The 25308-nt window shown below is 41.5% G+C and overlaps 1 protein-coding gene across 5 annotated transcripts in view; it reads left to right on the plus strand.

The window, feature by feature from the left end:
* inpp5a (inositol polyphosphate-5-phosphatase A) overlaps positions 1–25308 on the plus strand; it is a 135192-nt gene that overhangs the window by 92253 nt on the left and 17631 nt on the right. For all 5 annotated transcript variants that reach the window (XM_067474065.1, XM_067474037.1, XM_067474074.1 and 2 more), the window contains exons 9-11: positions 5425–5509; positions 21242–21337; positions 22125–22199. In XM_067474065.1, the coding sequence (XP_067330166.1) occupies positions 5425–5509; positions 21242–21337; positions 22125–22199 (256 nt within the window). The remainder of the gene's footprint in view (positions 1–5424; positions 5510–21241; positions 21338–22124; positions 22200–25308) is intronic.

The following is a 25308-nucleotide window of genomic DNA, read 5'->3' on the forward strand; positions in this document are numbered from 1 at the left end:
CGCTCCCCTTCTCTCTCTCTCTCTCGCTCTCTCTCTCTCTCTCTCTCTCTCTCTCTCTCTCTCTCTCTCTCTCTCTCTCTCTCTGAAAGACACACACATAGACACACACTTTCTCTCTCACAAACACACGCAGACACACACAAACACATACTTTCTCTCTCTCTCTCTCTCTCTCTCTCTCTCTCTCTCTCTCAAACACACACTTTCTCTCTCTCTATTAAACACACACATAGACACTCACACTTGCTCTCTCTCACAAACAAACACACGCAGACACACACAAACACATACTTTCTCTCTCTCTCTCTCTCTCAAACACACACACTTTCTCTCTCTCTATTAAACACACACATAGACACTCACACTTGCTCTCTCTCACAAACACACACACACAGACACACACAAACACACACACTTTCTCTCTCTCTGTCTCTATCTCTCTCTCTCTCTCTCACACTCACACATGTACACACACAATTTATCAATGCAGAATAAGTCCAGCCTTAACATTTTCTCAAACACAGTGGAAATTCTAAGGTCGCTGGCAGATGACTTTATGGTTTTAATACATTTAGGAGCTTCAAGGACAAAAGATATTAAAAAGCTCTTTCTACTATTCATCATTTAAAAACACGAATAGTCAACACTTACGGTGCTTCTGCCTTTTCTGGTGGTTCGTCTAGGGCTGACTGGAGGAGGGAATGGAGCAGTGCAACCTCATTTTTAAATCTAAGTCTGTCCAGTGTGCAGCTAAAACACAAATTAGCAGAAATATGTCTGCAGAAGTCTAAATTAGTCTTTTTTCACAATGCATTTTTTTTTAATTCAATACAGTTTGCAGTTTGCAGTATTGTGTCACCACACAGTGAAATCAGCTTCTGAAATCAGTCTTAGCTTTACAACATGATTTACTAACATATTTACTCAACTGCTGCATGCACATTAAGATTTGTAAATTAATTTTCCAATTTGCAGAGATATTTGTTTTCTTCTTAGTAACCTGGTTTCTTAAGCATATGCATATACAGTCATTTACAATGCATTTGCTCTTAAACTCAAAACCAAGTCCTAACCCTCTTAGCCCTTTGAAGTGTGTCAGATAGTTAGAACTGTCCACAATAACCTCAGTATGCACATAATGTAGTCATCACAAATAGATACACACACACACACACACACACACAGTGAGAGAGGGATGGGGATTCATGGAAAAATCTCTCTCCGACACCTGAAAGTTAGCTTTTCACATCTCTGGAGATCTGGGGCCCTCAGGCAGCTTCACAAGATTTTCTTGTCCACTCCTCACATCACCCTAAAGTTGGCCCCACTTTCGCTCCAAGGTGTGTGAGCATATGTCGACAATGCTATTGATTGGAGCTGAGCATTTGTTAACCTCTGTGTGACCGCAGCAGCATTGTAGCATCCCCCTCAGCATCATGTTATGGGGACCTAGGAGCTGGGCTGCGAACAGGAGAATGAGGAGAAGGTTGTCCTGCTGTGTCAAAGGTCCTGTCAAGGGCCACCCCTGGCCTATTCACATAGACGTCACCCAGCACATTCTTCACAATGTTAACATTCTCCCAAATTCTCAACATTTACTTACAATGGATGACCGAGCTCAGCCCAGCTATTGTGTGCAAAGTTGAATCTGACTGGCCAACGTATGCTAAGTTATCTTGTCAATATAATCATGACATGGCCCCCAGCTGCACCCTCATAATCCCATATAGACTGTCTATAATGGCTTGGTTTAGTTGTCAATCAAAGCATATAATCTGCCATGGAGTCAGTGAGGGAGGGAGAAAGATTTAAATACAGGCAAGCTTTGTCTTTTAACATGCTCTACATCTTTCCTATGTGTGTAATTGAGATACTGACAGTGTTTTTTGCGCTTTTTCTGTTTGTTCATTTCTGTGACACCTGTGTTTGTGTAAGAAAAAGGACGAATCGAAAAAAGAGACTGTGCCGTGGCTGCTTTGCACTAGTGGTTTAAGGAGCCTGGGAGCAGAGCGAGGGTCTGTGTTATAAATTAGCGTCTGACCCCTGTCTTTGTGTGGCCCCGAGGAAGGCTTGACTAAGGCCTCAGCCCAAACCCCAGCGAGAACAGGATGTGTGAAGAGCCTCTTTCATGGGTGTCACTGGACGATGAATTGGCCGGGAGAAAGCATGTTTATAGACTGTGTAAAGGAGTGCGTCTTTGTGGGAGAATGTTACTGACACTGTTACAGTTTCCCTCAATGAACTGTGATGACGAAGGTAATGGGGGGGGGGGGGCCTCCGCCAAGGGTGAGAGTTAGCGAGGAGGCTCCCAGCTCAAGCTCGGGACCCCCCACCCTCAGGGTCCTTTCACGCCCAGTAGCTGTAGCTAATGTCGCAATTCTTGGTTCCCTTGACAAAGGGAAGAAGACAAGAAGAAAGACAAGAAAAAAGTCGACTTTCACACCAGTGGGTCACCATGAGTGCTTTAGGAAATGATCGTGTAAACAGAGTGTTACCTTCTGACCTGTGGCTGATACCTTGCAGAAGTAGACAAAACAACCAGGTTGCGGGAATTAGACATGGCTGTTAGCAGGATAAAGCTACAGAACATGGAGAAGAAAGAACTCCAGATTCTGCAGAAACACACTCTCGCTCGTTAGCGTCTTGCCTCACCTTTCAGTCACTGTCTTCTCTCCTTCCGTCTCTTCTCTTAAAGCATTCCCTCACCTTGTCCTTGTCTCAGTGGCACATCATCAAATAGCTACAAAGTCTTTAGTTCCTTCTATTCACCTTCCGTTTCTTATTTTTAAATTCACAAAGCAGATTTGGTAAATTCTCTAAATTACCACAGGGAATACATGAGTTCCCAAGGCTATAAAATCTGCATTGATGCCTGTGTCCAGCCGTTTTACTCAGCCCCCCATTTAGGCCAACAGGATAAACTGACCACTAACCCTGGCTGAATAAAGAACAGTCTTTTAGCAGTAGGTTGTGAGGTCATTAATGACATCTGTCCAAGGTTGAGTGTATTAAACACACACACAGCCTGTGATTAGTAGTACAGTTTGTTATACAGCTAAGGATATTACCCACAGTTACAAAGCTACAGTGAATGGGTTTAAGTGTTTAGTTAAGGGTTCTTAGTTTTAGCCTTTGGAGCTTTTTAAAAAAAAAAGAGTTGAAGTAAAAAAAAAACACTAAGGTCACATTTCAGGAAGAAACGTGACTCATTTCAGCTGTGTGTGTCTTTTAATGAGCTAATTATTATATGGACAACACAGTACAGAGGTATCGATTCACAGATGTTACAGTGAATAGAAGCAATTAATTTTAGTCTTTTTTTTTTTGTTTTTTGTTTTTTTAAGGGTTGGTTGACACTAACAAAACATAGATTGTCATTATCCTTTTATGCATTCACATTGCTTGAGGGTGTCAGTTGCACGATTTTAATCATCTGGTACAGTATATTCCTATTGCACAGAGTATCTAACTACTTCCATTTGCCCCCCCCCCTTATTTGTCTGGTAATGCAAGGTACCATAGTGTCAGCAGCCATTTGCTTTACTAGTAAAATTTGATGGACATGCTGTCAAACAAGAAGCTGACTAGTATTTTGAGTAGAGCTGAAAAAATAAGTAAATTAATGGATTCATTGACAAAGATTCAAGTTTCTCTATATGATCAAATGTAAGAATTTTCTGCTTTAGATAGATTCATTTTCTTTAAATAAGTGTTAAAATGGTAGACCTCATTAGATTTTCATTTAGCCTTAGATACCTGCAGCATAGATGAAACAATCTTAGAAATTAATAATTACATTAGTCGTGGTACACATTAAAGATAAAATTGTTCTAGATCTTGTTCCCACCTTTATGTTGACCCGTCTTGGAAGACGTTGTAAGCTGTAAAAGTTATATACTCTCTATTTAATAAGATAGCTGTGTTTCCTGCCTCATACTCCAGTCACCTTCGCCTCCGTGCCATTCTCTCTCGCTGCCTGGCTCCCAGAGAAGAAGTGGCTGTACTTTACGACAGCCGACCAGAGCCTAGACCCACCACTAAGAAGAGGCTTCTTCTCTCTTTATGGCCTCATAAATATATTGTTATCTAAGCCTGGGAAGTCCATGGTGAGATTTATCCACACAATTAGTGGCGATAGAGAGCCAAGCATCCTGAATCATTAATTACACAAGAGGCTGTACTACATCCACCTTAATTTCCTATCTTTGCTCTGTTGAAGAGCTACTTTTAAGTATGTGATGAGGCATAGGAGTTAATTATATGTCGCTTAGGTGCTTTAGTTTTTTCCCCCTCCTTTTAAAGTACTGGGATTCTGGCGCTGTGGCAAGGTTCTGGAGCTTTGGAAGTAGTCCATGACAGAGAGGATATGTAATCCATGAATCCTCTGACACTATATTACTGAGCTTAACAATCATTGCGTTCTGTGCAATTAAAACTGTTGCAAGACAAGAGACATCGAATTGTGCTGCATTGAAAACTCTTAAGCGGCATCAAAGTAGCAGAAATAAGAGTCCCTCCTGAAGCAAAACCTATATCAGCGCAGATGGATGGAGTCTGTTCAGATTGTTCTGACTCAAGCTCTAAACTGAAAAGCTCACACACCAATTTAGGGCTAAGAACGGGTCTGACCTGGTTACTCTTTGAACTGAACCGAGCAAGTGAATTTTGTTTGCCATCAAAGCAGATTATCAAAGAGAGTAATCAAGATTCATTAATCAAATTTTGGTATCAGCTGAGAAATAACAGAATTTGAAAGCATGCTTGCTTCAGAACCATACAGCGGACAAGTCCCAGAAGGTAACAAAACATTGGGGAGGGGGGGGGGGGGGGGGAGGTAAGGTGTGTGATGTTTAAAGGGTCTCTCTGAAATACTTTACAATTTACTTTCCATAAATAGACAGACAGACAAATTGTAAAACATTTTAAAGCTTGTGAGATATGCTTAATAATTAGGGCTCTGAAAGAAAATATATTATTTTTGTAATGCAACAAGGACCTATATTGGGTTTTTTTTTTAAGTTAATACCAATAATTCATCATCAATTTATTAATCCATATCCTAGGCTTAAAAGTGAAATACTTTTTCATGCTATTGCATCCATACCTTGTTCACCATCTGGTAAATTATTATTGCTGTAAAAGACCACAAAAATATGTGAAAAACGTTTTGTCTACTCTGCAAAAGTGAAAACCTTCCAATCAAAGTATTCAGACCACCAGGTGGTGCTGTGGTCTTCATAAACTAAATACCCTGAGGTCAAGGATATTATCAAATGTCAGTTAGAAACTGATGGCTGTCAAGATTTATTGAATGTTACAACCAAGCAAAATTTCTACTAATAATTTGGATAAGGATTTATGTGTTCGGATGACTTCTCTGTAACATGTAACACTCTTAATGACTTGTTGTGATGTGTTTTTCAGGATCACGGACAAGCGTTACGAGAAGGTGCCATATTTCGTGTTTGGGGACTTTAACTTCAGGTTGGACTCAAGGCAGGTTATTGAGGTGAGTGCTGTTGTATTACACCTGATGCATTAATGATGGGAGGCGGATTTTTTACATTATCTGTGCAGGATGGAGGGATTTGTGTTTAACTGCGTTCTCATACAGTGAATATCTGTTTGGTTTAATGTAACTACAAAGGGTGTGTGCAATTTAGTAAAAGTGGTCTAAATGACCCACTGTCTCTTTAGAGTTATGACTCATTAAATGGTTTCCTTTGGCTGGTCCAGCTGTGTTTGCCAACCGAGCCTCCAAGTGCATTGTTATGTTATGGTGCCATTCACTGCTCTTTCTCTCGGTCTTCCTCTCATGCTCCCTCCCTGCCCTCTTTCTTCCTCCTTCTCCTCCTCCTACTCTCCTTCTCGTGGTGCAAATGAGGCCTATGAGAGCCAAGGTAGTGCACTCATTCAGTGTTTTTCATGAGGGGATTGGTGGGAGGGGGAAGCAGTTGTGCCATAACAAGTCACAAGACCACTGCAGACAGCAGTGTCCTATGATAACAGAGTAGGAGAGCCACTTGATGGCTGATCCCCCCCCCCCCTGTGCACAATGACCCTCGAATCAGTGGGCCTGTTCAAGGTGTGGGCATTGTTCATTTCAACCAGAGCCTCATTCAGAAGGGAAGGGATAGAGGAGGGAGAGCTTTCTGAATGAAGGGGTTTTGCTCAAATGACTGAGGAAGAACTTCACTATGTGTGACACAGGAAGAGAAACATTCTGTACTTTAGTCATCTGGCCACCAGGGGAGTTGTAAATTACCATCCTCTCTAGAGTGGGCAGCTAAGTAGGATGGAGATCACATGTTTTTATTCTGCAATGTATCAGGAGGCACGAATAATTGCCTCAAGCTTTCTGCAGTACATTTGATTTTGGTTCTGTAATTGGGTTGCATTAACCCACTTATCATGTGAACACACGTTGCTTTGGTGATCCAAACAAATCCCAGCACAGAATCCACAACCGCAGATGTGCAAACACTGCCGCTTTCACAAGTCAGCTACTGCAATTAAATGTCACCTGTCAAAAATGTAAGTCACCACTGTAATTTTAATTTCAATAACAGGTCATTTTAGATCTTATTAGAAGTCCTTTTAGAAGAAAAAATTCTTATGAATTCATAGGGAATAATTAGTTTTCAATACCTAAACATGGGTTAAATTGAAAGCAAGCATCCAGTTAATTAAAATCAGATAAGACGCTTTGTACCATGTTTATATTTATCCTATGCAGCCGATCTCTATGACTCTATCCTCGTGTTTTCTGTCTTGCCAGTGCTGCTCTGTCACACATAAGCACCCCTCTTCTCCATGTCTCTACCACTCTGAAATGCTGTTTGAGTGCAGGAAGGGTCACGACCCCTTTTCCAGAGATGTGTTAGGCTTGCATTGGTGTGTGTCCATCTCTGCCCCCTCTTGCCTCCATACAGCCTCCTTTCTTATGCACCTTGCCCCCCGATTCACTCTCTCACACACACACACACACACTGATTTGTTAGGCCAAATGAATCTGATTGATTTACCCATTTAGAGGGGTGTGGCAGCAGAGCAGGGGGGCTTTCAAGCATCCCCTCAGGAAGTTAGAGTTGTGGCCTAATACACCAAATACACACCTAGACATTTTTTTACTCCAGCTTAAAGTGACGTTGCCACAAACACAACATTTTAAAGGGGACAACAGAAAAGGCCGATGAGTTTATCTGTGAGAAACTTCAGTTCAGTGGGCAGCACTGCTTTGTATAAAACCATTCGGTGCAGTAGTCAACCTGTGTAATTTAGCAGCGACCTCTGTGTTAACAGCAAAGAGAGCTGTGATGTCACCAATAAATAAATGAGTTGCAATCTTAGTGTGGGGTGTAACTCAAAGCCGGGAGGCCGTTTTTAGCCCTTTTAATGACAATTAATGTCAACACGACAATTAGTGCACATCCACTGAAGTGCTTAACTGTAGATGGGCTGCTGGTGGATCGATCGTCCATACTTATCTGAAGATTGATTCAGACACAGAGGCTGGCTCTCATTTTCGTGGTCTCAGTGTCTCAGTGTTTTTGCTTTTTTTTTTCACTGACTGACAGTAACCTGGTTACTTAAATTTTACGTATACATGCAGCAGAAGAGTAATCTAATTTCTCCTCACACAGATTTGAACTGCATAGTTACAGAAAATGCTGCTTTTCTGACTTTTTTGTGTGTGTTTTCATGTTGCAGTAGAGTCACAGCACAGGGGTAGAGGAAGGGAAAAAAGCAAGGCACACACAGCTGATCACAACAGGAGCTGTCTGAATTAAAAAAAAACTGCATCCTAATGTATTTATCCTTCTATGAGGCACTTTGTGATGTTTACACCTTGTTTTAAAAATGATTTAATGATTTGTTTTAATGATCCTTTTGCTCTGGCTTTCACTCAGCTGTGTGATCCTGTCTGCAGTCTTTTGTTACACACGTGCAGTTAATTAGAAACCTGGTTACGCATATACATAGCAAAGAAATCAGCGCTCTTTGATAGAAATCTACCTGGGTTTCCCTAATCCCCTACTCCGAAAAAGAAACCAGCTTTCCCGAGGAAGCCGGCTGCAACACACAGTTATCTGCACACTTTGAACTGACAGGATGATACTTCAACAAGTGATAAATGAACAAAATAATACCCATATTAAAGTATTTGCTTTTTTTAATTTGACAAAGAGCAGGGTTAACCCTTAAGCACTGGCGAGGATCCCTGGGCCCCACTTTGAAATTCAGTGGATCAGAAAATACTCCAGTATTTCTCTACTGTTGCATGCTACACTACTTCTCTTCTTCTCTGTCTCTGGTCTATTGTGGATGACTAGACTGTGGGCAACCACTAGTTACCACCGTGCCTTGTGGGTGGGAGGATAGGACGGGATATTTTAGGATGTATTCATGTGTGTACAGAAAAGGAGGTGTGTTCGGAAGGAGGGGCATGGGTTATTGTCTCGGGGCATATCCAGGTGGCAAATTCCTGGCATGCTTGTGCGGGTGGATCAGTAACCAAAGCCCTGCAGTCACCCCCCTTCTTCCCAGCCTGGGCAACCCCATTAATTGTGTCCGACAGAGGGAATTGGTTTCAATTGACCCCCATTCAGCGGCCCTTTGACTGGCAGACAAAGGACACAGCCACGTGGAGACTAATGCTAGAGCTGAGAAGCCTGGAGGTGGTCCAGTCCCCACCAGCCTCCTCTCTGCTCTTCCATGGGCTGATCATGCTTTGGCTTGATTATAACTTGCATGGATGCGGATAAACAGGAAACTACAAAGGAGTGGTTTTGAAGATTTGGTCCAGGGAATCGGATACTTTACAGTCCACTTGTTCATTTGCCGCCTGCAACTTCTTTTAATCCCTTATCAAGTCCTCATTATGAAGCCACATTCAAGCCAGTCTTAATTAACTGACTGAAGTGGCAATGCATGTCATCCCAGACTGCAGAATTGTTGCAGTAAGGTTAAATCTTCACATTTGAGACCTGATTCTCAAGAATTATTTTATTGTATAATTTATATATTTATTTAATTTATTTTATTTTACCTCATTGAGATTAAAAAGCTCTTCTGCAACAGTGTTCTGGCCGAGACAGACACAAGGTTTAGGACTAACAGCATTCAGTTATGTAACAGCCTTATGTCAAAATTAATTAAATTTATTTATTTTACTCAAAATTCTACGACCAATACCCCATAGTGACAGCATGAAAGATGTTTGTTTTAAATCTCTGCAAATCTATTAAAAATAAAAAACGAAAATAAATCCCATGTGCAGAAGTATTGACCACCTTTGCTTAACACTTTGTTGAAGCACCTGTAGCACCAATCACAGCCTCAGCACCTTTTGAGTATGATGCTACAAACTATTTTTGGGCAGGTTTTCTCCCATTCTTCTCCAGAGATGTTCAATCAGGTTCAAGTCTGGGATCTGGCTGCGCAACTCAAGGACCTTCACAAAGTTGTCCTGTAGCTACTTCTTTGTTATCTTGGCTGTGGGCTTAGGGTTGTTGTCCTGTTGAAAGATGAACTTTTGCCCCAGTCTGAGGTCCAGAGTGCTCTGGAACAGGTTTTCATCAAGGATGTTTCTGTACATTGCTGCATTCATCTTTCCAATTCATAGTCTCCCAACTGCTGCCGCTGAAAAACATCCCCACAGCATGGTTCTTCCACCACCATGCTTTACTGTAGGGATGGTATTGCCCAGGTGGTCAACGGTGCCTGGTTTCCTCCAGACACTTGGCTTTTAGGCCAAAGAGTTCAATCTGTTCAATTTGTTTCTCTGGTCTGAGAGTCCTTCAGGCAGGCTGTCATGTGCCTTTTACTAAGAAGTGGTTTCTGTGTGGCAACTCTACCATACCATCCTGATTGGTGGAGTGCTCCAGAGATGGATGTTCTTCTGGAAGGTTCTCCTCTCTCCAAAGAGAAATGCTGGAGCTCTTTCAGAGTGACCATCGGGTTCTTGGTCGCCTCTCTGTCTAAGGCCCTTCTCTCTCAATCGCTCAGTTTGGGTAGCCGGACCGCTCTAGGAAGAGAACTGTTGGTTCCAAACTTCTTCCACTTACGGATGATGGAGGCCACTGTGCTCATTGGGACTTTCAAGGCTGCAGAAATGTTTCTGTACCCTTCCAAAGATCTGTGCCTTGATGAAATCCTATCTTGGAGGTCTACAAACAATTCCTTGGACTTCGTGGCTTGGTTTGTGCTCTGACATGCACTGTTACCTGTTGGACCTTATATAGACAGGTGTAGGCTTTTCCAAATCATGTCCAATCAACGGAATTTACCACATTTGCAAAGATTTCAAAAAACTTCTTTCACGTTGTCATTATGGGGTATTGTTTGTAGAATTCTGAGGAAAATAATGAATGTGATCCATTTTGGAATAAGGCTGTAACGTATCATAAATACTTTCTGGATGCACTATAATTCCTGCAATCAGATCTACCATAGCCTCTCACTGATAAATAATAGATAATACAACATAATTGAATTACAATAAGTAATCATAAATATACATGATATAATAAAATGAACTTAAAGTATAGTGTTAAATCAAAGCAACCCCTGACAGTAATTTTAACTTTAAAGTCGCATGTATATAAATTTATTCCAGGTCTCTCCTTCTTACTCACTTCCTGTTTCTTTGATTTGTAAACAGATTTTCATGTCATGGACTCCGGCACTATATCTGATTTTTTTTTAATCTGTTTCTGTCAGAATCCAAATGGTTAATACTCTCTATCAGTATTCATTTAAATAACAATTAGACGCTTAATTCCTATTGCTTAAGGATAAAGCATTTTTAATCTTTTTCCCAAAGGTGTTTAATTGTTTCCACACATGTCGTAAGGGGAACTGGAAATTTGCAGTTGATAATAGTGTTGCAGTTGAAAAAAATCATTATACTCCTCTCAGTGGCAGTGGTCAGACAGATTATTTCACAATTGTAGGTTTTAAAATTTTCAACAATATTTATAACACAAAATTATGAAAATAAAGCTCCATTAAACTCTTTAGAAACCACTGCTTGGCCTCTCATACCAGAGCCGATCAGTGACAGTTTTAAGACTGAAATCTCAGTCATGTATCGTAGTTGACCCATCAGCAAACACATTCTTTTTCTTGGTTTCACACTTCAGTCAGGTGGTCTAGGGTGTAATGTGATACGATTGTGAGAGAACGTGTGTGTGTGTCCCTCAAGGTGGCTGGTGACTGTGAATCACTAGTGTCGATGACAGGCTCAGGGCTCTGTGCCTGGACTCCTAGTATATTTAAAATCCCTCCTAATTAAAGTTAATAGAATGTAAATTTAATATCTGCAGAGATTGTGTGCTGCTGGCCAGCCTGCTCCAATTTAAGGATTGATAGAGGCCAACGGGAGGGTTAATTGCTGACTTGATCTACTGTCCCTGTGACATGGCATGGGGCTGTTTTAATTGGGTCTGATCTGCTGCTACACGGACAGATTTCATTAGGCCAGCTGGCCTCTCACTTACTGGAGACTGGTTTGCATCAGCACCCCCTGGCTGCATCTACAGGAAATGCCGGGGGGTGGAACAGGCATCAATCTTTTTTCCTTTGTCCTGTGTCCTTTCTCTCAATTGAGCAGCATGAAATTAAAGGTGGGGCCCTAGACTGGCCCTATTGCTAATGAATGCTGTAAAATGCTCAGTAATGACAGGCCAGCATGATGGATGCATTTATTTTCACATAGTGAAGTTAAACGTCCTTGACAGTGGAGATATAAGCAAGTGATTTTCAAGTAACATGTTCTAGAAGACTGTTGGTTTTTTTTTTTGTGTGTGTATTTCAGCATTTCTCTACACAAATTGCAATTGCAAAACAATTTTCTTAAAGAAATTTATTGGAAGATGTTAAAAAGTCAAAGAAGGATCTATGAGACATTGGTTTACAAAACATAGTATGTCACAATTAAAACCAAATTAAATGAAAATGTTAAAAAACACAAATGATGCTGGTCCATGTTCCCTGCAACATCCAACAGCAGTTCGTGTAATAGTTGATAGGCATTGTCCTGGCTGCTGACCCTAGTCTGGGTAAATAATTTGCACCAGTAAAGGCTAAACCATTTTCCCTTTTTAGCCCGACTTTGACTAGCATGTGTGTATCTGGCCTGCTATAAATCAAAAGGCAGCTAGTGTAATTAAGTGTACACTACATTAGTCAGGCTAATTAATTTTGGGGGCCATCCATCCATAAACCAGTGGGCCAGCACTGATTGGGCCTCTGTTCTATGGAACCCCTGACACTTGGGATTGCGACCCTCCTTGGCTGCCCTCATCTCCCCAGATACACTCATGCATTTACGCCCAGGGGCACAGATGTACACGAATGCACACACCCCAGCCATCATGCAGTTAATCAGATTTCTACTAAGAAGAGAAGTCTGTTATTATGAATTTGGTCTTTTTTTTTTTTTTGCTATGATATTCAATAACAATGTTTTTCCCTCCTCCTCATTTGTCGAGTACTTGTAAGGCTCAGCTTACCTAGGGGTAGTATTAGGAGTGCTGTATTTGACTATTTCATTGCTTGGCCACATTGTATTTACAAATCCTCACCGTTGTTTGTTGTAGGCTAATAAATCAATATACTTTTCTGCGAGAGACAACATACCTGACACTGTTTGAATTGTCTTTATGCTGTAAACCTCACCCATTTATTAAACATCCATGCAAGTTCAAACCGTTTTTAGCTCATACTATTTAACCCGCTCATATTTATGGCCTCTCGAAAGGAGCCTGCGATGGAGAGGTCTGTTTATTATACAATAAAGACATATTATGTTGCTACAAGAGTCCAATCTATCACAACGAGGGCCCATGATATCACAGATAACCCGTCTGCATATAGAGGGAGGCTTTTCGCTCTAGACAACAGCACCCATTCTCTCTCTTTTCTCTTTCAATGCTAATGAATGCAGAGGAAAAGAGTTCAGCTATGAGGGTGTAAGTTGAGCGATGCAGCTTTGATGGGAGCGCTGTCCATATAATTAAAATGCTGGCAAATGAAGAACAAGCATTGGCTTCTTTTGGTCCTGCTCATTAACAACAGGCCGTTTGAGCCCGGCGCCAGCCATGCTATTGCCATTGTGTGCACTAGGAGAGGGTGGCTGGGTGGGGGGGGTGCACTGTGACTGGCAGCTGGGAACACCATGTCAACGGTGGGATGGTGTGACAGACCAAGCCAAGGATGAGCGCAGCGCCTGGCACTAACGGGGCCTTGGAGGACATGTTGACTTGTAGGCCCCTGTGTTTGGCCCCAGTCAGGAATATAACCCGAGTTACTTTTCAGTTATTCACCCGTGCTCATGTCTTCTGTTAAGATGTTTCTATTTACTTCAAATAGATGCATTACTGCTGCACTGTCAACCCTCCTCACACGATATTTCCGTATATGTTTATGAAGGTTTGACAACAGAAGAAAGCATTCAGGGTATCGATCTGTCTTCAACATCTCCATCTTCTTTAACTGAAAATGGCTCCTAGCAATTGAGTGAGTGATCTCTTTGAAAAAAAAGTGAAGGTGAATAAATGATTAGTTGGTTCAGCTCTACTCAAAATGTGTTTTTATAAAATCATAAAAAGTACTATCGGGAAAGGGAAAGGGAAAAGGAAATATGTTTAGCCTCGGTCAGTGAAATCCATTCCCACAAAAAAAGAGATTTATTAAACGCAGATTATATGCAGAACCACTTTATATCTTGCAAACACATAAACACTAAAGACAAACTCTTGTAGGACAGTCCATCCTAATTATCCCACAGCCTGCTGCCTACATAAGGATTTCTGATGCTGGATATAATAAATGAAAAGTTTTATACAATGCACTCTAAACTACATACAGATTATTGAAAACAATGAGGATAAGTCTCTGTGGCATTGATTCATTAGTAACCAGACACAGTTGTCAATATTATGCAAACAACAAAATTATTCTAAGTCAAATTGGTTAATAACCCCATCAGTCTGTGTACTCAAGTAGACCAAATGCTCAGTCTGTCTTTTTTTATTCAATCTGCCACTTTTTTGTGAACACAGTAATCTCTCTATAAATCATGAATAATCTATTTTGGCTTCAAGCTCAGTCTTTCTTTATCTCTTGCTTTATTGATGGTTTGTCTTGTCTTCTTTGAGTCAGAATGGACCCCTGCCTTTGAAATCACAAGCAGGAACAACAACAGCTAACACTGATGCCATTATTTAGTCCAGATGAAAGCTGGCATAAACTGTGAAGAATAGGGGATCGCTTTGTGCCTGGTACATAGTGTCCAATTTGTATGATGTCAGTCTATTTTTGACTAATGCAGTCCTCAGCTTTTGTAAAGCACAGCACAATAATTGTTTTTTTTTTCTTCTCCCTCTTACTCTTTGAAGGATTGAGTGGTTGCCAAGATAACACATCTTGTCTCTGGGGGTTGTGCACAAACATGCACATACACTGTCTCCATAATTATGAAGTATTAATTATAGTTTGTTTGAATGCAAATGCGAGGAAGTGGTTGGTATTAAACTGGCTTCGCATAGCTAAATTCACCACCCACTCAACAGGTCAGTCGCACTGCAATTCATATCAGCAGTGTTTAATTGATTGCGTTTGCCAAATTAAAGAGGAGTGATCTTGTTATTGAAAAAGTTGTTATTGAGCCAGTATACATTGCTAGAATTATTTAAACAACTTGGCCTTACAGGTATCCCAGTGTGAATCTTTACTGTCGGCAGCAGAGTGATTTTCCTAAAGAATGGCTCATTGTAACACAGCTGTAAAGCCGCTGTTGGCACCGTGGGCCTTTAAACAACTCTGCCCACCGACATTAAAGTCGCTGGGCTCTATTCACATCCGCACTCAAATATCCCATCATATTTAAGAGGGCCCATTAAGGGCCACATTGAGAATTCATGGGCCTCTCTTCCAACACCCCCCCCCCATGTAATTTATATGTGACGGCCATATTGCCAGGCTCTTTCAAAAGGGGTGGCTCCAGTTTTTGTCTTAGAGGAGGGCCAAAACAATGCATTTCTTGCCCATTTCTCCGACAGGGCCTCCTCTTTCAGGAGGCATAGGGAGCTGGGGCTGGCCTAACATCTGTTTGTGTCCAGAGCCAGGCGGGACCAGAGCACAGCGTGCCTCAGTGGCCCCCTTCTCCTCTCCCTGGGGGTCTTTGTTCCCGATTTCATGCTATCAGAGTGGCAGCATGTTTTCCTGCGCAGGGCTGTCAGGGGCATAAAAGGCCCTGAGTGGGGTCACATCAAGAGGGATGGGCATGAAAAATTGGTAAAATGTATCACAAAGCCCACCCACTAGATGGTTGCCTAGCACCATGTGGTGGGGTGTCAAGGCCCCCTACTCCCCACCCCAGTACCTTCCTCTTTCCTTGGCTGACTTGCACCTCTCTCCCTCTCACTCACTCACTCTCTCACTTTGGATGACAAGCACATCATTTAGATAAAATGGTGTAAACAAATTAAAGGGTGGTTCTCCAAACAGATCAATGTTCTTTGTGCACAAGGAGGGGTTTGTGCCTCACTAGGGTCTTTTTCTCCTTGTGTGCACTGAAAAGAGGACTGATCACCTGCATGACTGAAAAAGCAACCCCTTACTTGGGCAACTCAAGTGTTGCTACAGGAACAAAAACTTTACAACCATTTTACAGATTTTACCAGGTGAGAATTATTTTATAGAGTCAAATTTTAAATAATTAAGTTGATAATTTGTAACGTTTATAGTGAATCCTCAGTAAAGTGCTAATAACCGAGCTCCAGCTGAGAATTAGACTTTCATTAATTGTTCAGGCTTTATCGAATACCAGAGTAATGAACTCAACAGACTCTGCTTTCCTATTGCACTAATCTGTAATCAGCAATCACTGATTGGTTTTTCGATATTCTGTAATTGACTCATCAACAATAAATCACCTCTCTATTTCCTTTTAATTGATTTTTAGCTAGGGCTTTGGTAGAGTAGGTAAATTGAATGAGAGCACAGTGTTCGCAGGTGCTTAGTAAGTGTTTATACCATCGATAGCACTGCTGTTGACTATATTTAAATGTGCTACACTGATTGCTTCACGGTTGGATGTGGAATTGTTTCCTCATTAACAGGATAAATGTTCTTTTTCAGTCGGCGGTATTAAAAAAGAAAACATGAATGGCCGCAGTGCTGCTGGCTACTTCTTCAGATCACCAAGTTCCCTTTCGGAAACAAACAACTGCAGCTCACAGCATTCAAATGAATGGCACATTAAGAGCAATTTAAGCATGCGTGGCCTTATTGAGAGGTTAAGAGAAGCTTGTACGTTAAACAGTCTTGCAGACATCTGCCGCAGTTGGTTTCAAAGTGCTGACTAAAAGTGGCAGGGGGGGTTTCTCAGATTAAATCTCTCATTAGCTTTTCTTTGTACAGGTGGCAGTAATGTGTCAAGAGCCCGGCCTGAGACAATGTCCTCCTCTTAGTGGGACTAATACGCCTCAGGAGAACCCACCCTCCTTTTACTGCCTCTACAGAGACACAGTCACAATGAAGCATCTGGTGGCCTTTTCCTGTGTAGAAGGCTTTTCCATAGCCATTGTGTCTGCTAGTGTGCATGTGTGAGAGAGAGAGAGATCAGGAGGCTTAGTACATTTGTGGGTTTCCAGTTGCCTTGTTTAAGTGAATGTGTTTCTCAGTATGAACCTCAACTCAAAATGTTTATTGATAATTTCCAAATAGACGAAGAGTTTGGTGGGTGGGCATATGCAAACCCGTGTGTGTGTGTCTGTGTGTGTGTGTGTGTGTGTAAAAGTCAGTGTCACCGCCGCCCCCCCCCCCCCCCCCCCCCCCCCCCGGTAGTAGAAGGTCACCGGGGTCAAAGTGATGAATTTTTATAGGCCTGTTCCCTGTGTTTCAGCCCTGTCCCTTTCTCTGCGCGCTGCACTGCCTCTCAAAGACAACCATGCAGGGCAATTTGTCCTGCGGGGCCCTGCAGAATGGGCAAGTAGAGAAGTTAAATACCAGGGGGGAACACACACACACACACACACACACACACACACAAAACATACACATACATTCAGTTTCTCTCTCACATGCACACACCCCTCCATTCCTGTTGTCCTGAATGATTTGTGGCCTGTCTATTATCCATTGCAAGGGGGACAAATGCTTTTGGCTGGTTTCTGAAGGTAAAGCCAGAAAGGCAGCCCTCAATGCGCACCATTGTTTTTAGAGAAGTTTCCCAGATGTTATATTGCACAAGATAAATAGGGCACATTATCAATACCTAGCACGCCCTTTTACCTCTCCAAGGTCGCTTCTTGGTGAGGGCGTGGCAGGTTAGGAGACCTCCTACGACGAACACACTGCCATCAAATCCTCATGGTCAGCTCTCACACAGCTCAGCAAGTTAACGGAAAGGGGTGAGAGTTTGTGTGTGTTTCTAGCTGTTAGGTGGGGCCACAGGCCAGGTTTACTGTGGTCAGCTCTTGACCATTGGGTCACACACAGGCTATGTTTGCTGGTAATAATGTGTCCGTCTCTCACCTCTTCTTCATGTCGAATCCACAACTTGTTGTGGCTGTCAGTGATGAATCCACCGTGTTTGGAAGCATTAAATTAGCCGGCCACCGGGAGAGAGGAGTGAATAACTCTGGCTTGTGTCCAGTCAGATCGGGTGGGGAGGGTCACAGCTGATTTACTTGCTTTCCTGTGTACTTGCTGGCAGGAAAGCAGGAGGCTAAATTTGTTGTTGCCTACGTTGGATGCCCCCTTCTTACCCCGCTTGGGCAGATGTCACAATCATGCATGCTGGATGGGCGTGATGTATGGTGGCGAGCAAAAGAAAAGTGATCAGATTGCTTAGCAATTCACGCTGAACCTGCCAGCCCTGCTGGCACACCTTAACTCAGCTGGCAGCCCTACTTTGCATGGCAGCATGAAAATAATGGCGCATTCTGACAGTGCCACTGCTCCTGCTGACACAAAGGGGAGCCCCTGTCCCCTGCCTCTGGTAATGAAGGATGAACAGTCGGCTCATTGTCCACTCATCCTCTCTCTCTTTTCTGCACAAAGTCTCATATTTTATATACCTAATTGAGGTTTAATCAGTTCTAAATGCCCTTGATGGGTTATTATATTAGTGGAATGAAAGGGTAGTGGATACTGTGGATCATTGCTGGGACTGGGTTAAGTTACACATACAGTATAAACCCCAGGAGCAGTTAGTTGGTTATTGGTCATGTCATAAATTTTATCTACTAAACAGATTACTGTCTCTTTATTAGAGTGAATAAGGAGAATGCATTTCAACTGAGCTAGATGGATACTGACTAGGCTGGTAACAACGTCACCACCCTTAAAAGAGCTTTTCTCCTGTAGAAGTAATACGATTGTTGTTTTGTTTCTAAAAGAACAACCTTTATGGCTTTTCCTAACAAACTCTTTCTGCTATGATGAGCATCAGAAACCTGTGAGAATAAAACCTGTGAATGACACTCACCTTAAACAGAGTCCAGTAAAGTGCTGGGTGTGAAAGGAGATCTGCTATAACAGAATGAAATGCTGGCTAGACAAGCTGGTGGATATTCATATGCTGGAATCACTTTTATGTTCTCATCACTAATACACACCTGTGCTGAACATCAGTAAAGACCTTTTTATAAGTAGTACAACATTTTGTCTCCTAAACGCGTACACACACTTACACACATGCAGAATCTCTGTAAAGTAAAGGCCAAGCTTATTAGAATAGTTTGCTGCAGCAAGGCCTACTTGCCTGAGTTAACAGTGGCACAGTGGATGGCATCCATCTGTTGGCAGCCCTGGAAACAATAGGCTTGAATGTGTTTGTTTCTTTGCTCCATGAAGTGGGACAGATTGCTTTAACCTTTCTTCTAGGCAGAGCAGCTGAAATAGAGAGCTCCTTTAAACAGCCTCTTCCTCCTTCGACGGTCATGAGATTATCCTCCATTGATGCACAAAGCCAAGCGCTTTCCTCGGCAACCTCTCATCCCAGCGCCCGGCCTCTGGCCCTCTACAAACACTCGGTGTTGACCTGTGACCCATAATGCAGAGATGTAATGCCCAGTCACTTTGCCAGATCAGATAGGGAGCCCAGGAGGGGAAAGACATCCCCACTGCCCACTGGAGTTCAGCTGCTTTTTCCCGACAGCTGTCTGTTAATATTTTCCCATTCAGTCTTCCTCTCGGCCTCACTTAGACTAATTGCCCTGTATCAAATCAGGAGCCATTTGCAACCGTGTTAACTGTAGTTATATAATTTAAGGTGGTCAGTGCATTTTTACATGTAATGTGCTTAGTAGAAACCTCAAGTTACAGTGTGGGGTTCTTGTTTTTTCTCTAGCTCAGTGTTTTGGACAGACCTTATCATAGAAATGCTGCAAAGACTGATGCTTGAAGAGTGTGGGTGCGGGTGGGTGGATGTTTTTCTGTGATGTGCAGTCAGCCACCACCAACTGATAGGTCAGTTGATAAAGTTGCGAGTGGATCGTATGTCAGTATCCAGCAGCATGCAAAGGATCAAGGTGGGACCTGCAGCAGCGTTTATTTATTCCAGTTTTTTCTTGCTTATTTAGATCATTAATAACATGCACCTTGATTAAATTAGGTGAATCCACTTGACTGAAACAGTTTATAAAATGGAACAAAAGTAAAATCTGCTGTTGGGATCATCAGTTTCCTTGAGGCTAACAGTCTAGCTATCCCAGAACCACAGTGTGTAATCATCCTAGGAAAAGACATATTTAGCCCAAGGAAATGCTGCATTAGTTATTTGTCCTATTTTCCTAATTGGACCTTTCCTGCAGTGACATTCATGGCAAAGTTTGCAAAACGCAAAACCTGTGGTTTAGTTATCTCACACACAATGATTTCACTTGTCTCTTTCGAAGTAGAAACCACTGCATATTGTTAACTGTTCGGATCCATATGAATTTGCATTCTGCTTTGCTTCCGAAACAAAACAAAACAAAACAAACAAAACAAACAAAACAGACAAATTGATGTTTAGTGGTGACTTAGTTTTTTTAATCCTAGCCTTGTCTTCGGGATAATCAAGAGTATTTCTGTCTTTAAACACTGATGCTGATTGTGCCACTAAGCAGCCTCAGCTTCTGGCTGCAGCAGCAGCGATGACGTTGCCAGGAAGTAGTTTGAAAAAGTTCGAAAATATATTTTTTAAATATCACACTGTCAATCTTTGCTAGACTTTCGGGACAGGTAGTAGTTTTCGTCATTAAAAAATAAAAAATAAAAATGTGACTGAGCAGAACGTATGCTGCTCTACCACAATTGGCTCTAAGAAGAAAACATTTTTTCCTGTCGTTTTCTTTGCTAGCTGTGGCTACAATGACTTATTGACAGGGATAGTATCTCTTGCCCTTCTCACTAGCTCCTTCTTTGGCCTATTCATTGCACAAAGCTACTTAAGCGCACTTAAGCGCATTAGCATTTGGCTGCCATGGGACCATATTGACCCTGCATTTGGATGGGCTAAATGACTGAAAGATGGAGCGATTTGTTAGGGCTTTAGAAAGTTGCTCTTCGGTGTGTGTGTGTGTGCGTGTGTGCGCACCACATTGAGGCAGTTGTTGGGGGGTCTGCAGAGAGTAGTTCCACTTTCTCTCAGAGCACACGGTGTTTCTTCTAATCTGCTGTGCCGTTTCTATGTGGCCGGAGCAGGACTGATTTGTGACATTTCAGTGTAAAGGGCCTTTTCCTCCTCGCTATATTGGCTTGACCCGATTATCTAATCTGTGCTTTGAATTCCAATCAGGTCACCCACTCTCTGCCGTGTGGTATGGGAACCACTGGCTGAGGGATTACCTCATTCAAATGTCTTCAAACACAGATGGTCGAATGTTTAACTAATTGTTAAAAGAGTCCACAAAGGGGAATTTAACCATGCACACAGTCCATGGGGTCAGTACATAGATAGTGTGTGGGGTGGTTCTTCAAAAATCATTCAAATGCAGCACAGTTTATAGTGCTATTAATGGGTTTCAGTAATTGATTGCTCAACGAGCACCATAAAGTACTGTACTCAGAATATGCATATCAATATGTGATGATTTATTTAAGAACAAAACACACTTTCCTTTTCAGCCATTTGCTTTTTCTTTCTTTTATTTTTTTTACAACTTGCATGTATCCCTAATAGGATTAGACCTGAATTTCTTCTGCCTTTTTGTCATGAGCCGCTCTGTTCCTTTCTCACAACCAGAGTCTCTGCTCCACTGCCACCCTGCAGACAGTCAGAGTCCCCGAAACCAATGAAGTCGACAAGCTAATATTCCAAGAAAGTGATAATGACCGAAAGGTAAGCTGTTCCCCATTATGGTTGTCTGTCATAGTACTTAGTTGTAATTAACCGCATTAAAATAAACAGAGATATGAAAGGCACCAATCTTTTCGTTCCAATAATAGCAAATTTGTTTTAAGGCCTAGTTACATGGAAACGGCAAAGTAAACTGCACCTGCACGTCTCTGCGCTAGTGCTTTCATGACATTGTGACTGTTTTAAATTGGCTAGCTGGCCAATTACTGTAGCTACAGAGCTAACAACTAACATAGCGACGAGTAGGGAGCAGACTAGTCCTAGTTCATGAAAGCAGAACTTTTCATGATTTAGCTTTTTTTTTCTTCAATTTTTGCAGTTATTGAAGATGAGGAAATAAAAATAAACTAAAATATAGACCCTAGGTTTACAAAATGTATTCATGAAAGATATTTACCACCATTAATCAAAAGTAAACACAACTAACAGGGTACAACAGTTTCGTTGATTTCACAGCAACAGCAACACAATTAAACAATAAAATTAGCACTTTTAATTATTTGCATAAGCTGGTCTTGATGGGATTTTGATGATTCAACTATATGGCATTTTTTGGACTTTGATTCTCTATTTGTCAAATACCTGAACTTCTGCAATTACAAGTTGTTTTAACGTGTGATTTAAAGTGGTGTGATGCCTTACGGAGAATTAACTCTGTCTGCTGCTGCTGCTGCACAGCTACTGGTCATTAGTGCTTCAATTATAGAGTGCAGTTCACATTAATGTTGGAATTAATCGTAGTATCCTTTCTGTCTCACCGCTGATTCAGGTTGTTCTTCAACTTGAAAAGAAGCTTTTTAATTATGTCAACCAGGATGTTTTCCGGGAAAACAATGGGACCTCAGTAAGTAACCATTTTCTCTCCTCTTATTGTTCATTAAAGATCAAATTTTCCTTGTAGACTTTATCGACTTATATTTTCTACTGTATAGTAACAATGGTTGCTATTTACCGCATTTCAAATAGATTTTTCGTGAGATGGACAGAACAAAAGTATGAAAGTTAGAATACTCTGCAGCTGCAACGTTCGATTTAGGTGCTTCTCATATTAGGATTCTAGGTACAGAAAGTATAACATAAAAGTTAGGAAGCACATTGCCAAACAAGATGCAGATGTTTAGGTAGATGCCATCATTTTGGCCTAACACACAGCCTTCTCTTTGTTCCCACTGAGGGAGCAAATGTCTTTGGAATAACTTTTAAATGGACCTAAATGTAGATAAGGGGAGCATTAACTGTCTGCAGAAGAAAAACACCCTGTACACGCTTCAACTTTTATATGGCTATATATTACATTAAGTAGTTATAGTTGGACCTTGTTAAAATCCACATGAAGGATGCACACACACACACACACACACACACACTCACTTCCACATTACCACACTGGACTGTGAAGCCAGTAGTGTCAGAAGACTGGAAGCACAGGCCTTATTTATGCTGTTGGCCATATCATGTAAAAACATAACTGGGGCATAAATCAATATTTCATTTGTGAAATTTTATCGTAATATTTTTTTATGATTTTCATAAATATTTTTAGGAGTTTAATTCCAAGGTAATTAGGCATTAAGTGAAATTTGTTCAAAGCATTATATTGATTTCATCATAACACCCAGAATTAATTTCATTTGACATGGTGTAGGATTGATTGTCGAAACCAGCTTCACGTGCATTAATGCTGTGGCCTTTAATAGGAACAGTACGTGTATAGTTGTAGTACAAAGTACAGTGTATTGAGTTTGTATGTAACTATGTACAAAGTGTAGCCTATATAGTTTTGTCTGTCTTTGTCTTCCCATTAATCAGATCATTTTTCTTAAACTGTTGTTATTGCCTAAACCAAACTGGCTGACAAAAGGGTGGGGTGTTGCTACATCAGGATGCATTGGTTTAATGCAGTTTCTGAATAAATTCTACATTCTGAATGTTTTTCCCATATACAAGCGTATTAACAAGCCCCAGTCACAACAGCAGGATAAGACATGATTTGGCTGATTACCAAAGATGGAGTTTCGAAGAGTCTGGCACTGGCAGGTATTGACTGTGCACATTGTACTGTAAGACATGGGCGAATCATTGAGTTTGATGACCAGAAATGAGCAAGAACCCTGACAGTCTAACAGTAGCTGGAGGAGGCTGAAGTACCCACAGATTTCCTCCTCCTTCTCCCTTTCCTCCTCCTCCTCCCCCTCATCTTCACCAAGCCAGACAAGACAGATGAAAAAATGGGGGCATCAGAGATAATCTGATGGTCATGGTCTAGTTAAACACACCATGTTATGATCCTTTTAAAACAAACTACCTTTCCAAAAGGATAAATGTGCCTCCTCATACTCCTCCACTGGGGAAGGGGACAGGGGGGAAAAAAATCCATTGCATCCTTCATCAACTGCAAGACTTGTACCAGCTTGACAGAAATTTAATTCGAGGCAGCTCTTGAAAATAATTATTGTATTTTGAGAGGAGTAATCATTGGCTGGGACATGATTGAATGTGTCCATGCCTATTGACTTTTGCTATGATTAATAGGTTTGTTTAGTCGATATTCCCATCGAAATTGTATAATTAATTATCCCCAGCGCTGTCACGGCAGGACGATGGAGAGCCCTGATGAGTATTTGGGAAGATTAAATTTTCTGGGCGCTCGTGGCATCGGGGGCACCGCGGGGCCTTGCTCCAGCGGAAAGATAGGGCGGGACATGCTTGTGTGTTCCGTTGCGCATCTGTACACGCGTGTGTGTTTTGGTAGCGCGTGAGTAGATCGGCACAGTTTCTTCCCCTCCTGTAGCACACACCCACAGGGCCATCCCCCTCCTCTGTCCCCATTGATTTTGTTTCAGTATCTCTTTATTGTAACTTTATCAGCGTGGTGTCGGCAGATGGGAGACCAGGAGAGGAGGGTGTGTTTGTGTACTAGCTGTAGTAAGTAATGAACCTTTCTGTCTGGACTGGCTCCCTTTGGTATGCTGGCAGCGTAGCCCTCCGCTCAGCTCAAAATCCCAAAGACATTTCATAAATGCTAAATAAAACAAAAAAACCTATAAAAACAAAACGGAAAAAATGTCGGTCCAGCTCAAAGTTCTTCCATATTCTAGCTGTCAGATTTCCTACAGGACAATACAGAAGCCATTTCGCAGCTATGCATGACCTGTGTGTGTGTGTGTGTGTGTGTGTGTGTGTGTGTGTGTGTGTGTGTGTGTGTGTATATATATATATATATATATATATATATATATATATATATATATATATATATATATATATATATATATATATATATATATATATATATATATATATATATATATATATATATAGGCTATGTCTTTTAGTTTAACTCACCTCTGTTGTGGAAGTACTGGCTGCTACTTGATCATAATAGACTGAATACATGTAGTTGCACTCTACTCTAGTGTGGTGGTTCTTCCTGGTTTGGCCCCTGTGTGCACCAAACAGCAAGCATCCTCCCCTGTCAATGGCAGTTTATGGCTTTTTTCCACACAAAATAATAAAGATCCCATAAAACGAAGGAAAAATATGACCCGTGCAATGAAAGCCAAGTGTGATGTGTAAAAATCAAATTAAATGACCTTTCACCCCAACATTTATTGATGGGCTTTAATGACAGCAGGTGTTGTCACAAGGAATATTTGACAATGTGTAAATCAAAGCACAATTACAGGTGGTGTACAACCCCCCAGCACAGAGGTACTGTGTGTGACAGCCGGGGGGCCAAAGACCTTGTATTAGTTTTTTTTTTTTTTTTTTTTTTTTTTTTTTTAAACTCCCTCTCCCCCATCAACTTCCTGCCTCTTAACTATCAGCGCCACTCTGATTTAAAAGGTCGCTGATCATCCAAGCAAAGAAGAATTTGAGCCCCTGACAAGGTGGGTTTTATCCAGACCCTTCTCACCGTCTTTTTTCTTGTGATATTGTCAGAGCGGCAGCAT

This window comes from Channa argus, chromosome 1 (genome assembly GCF_033026475.1).
Source record: "Channa argus isolate prfri chromosome 1, Channa argus male v1.0, whole genome shotgun sequence".
NCBI classification, from domain to species: domain Eukaryota; kingdom Metazoa; phylum Chordata; class Actinopteri; order Anabantiformes; family Channidae; genus Channa; species Channa argus.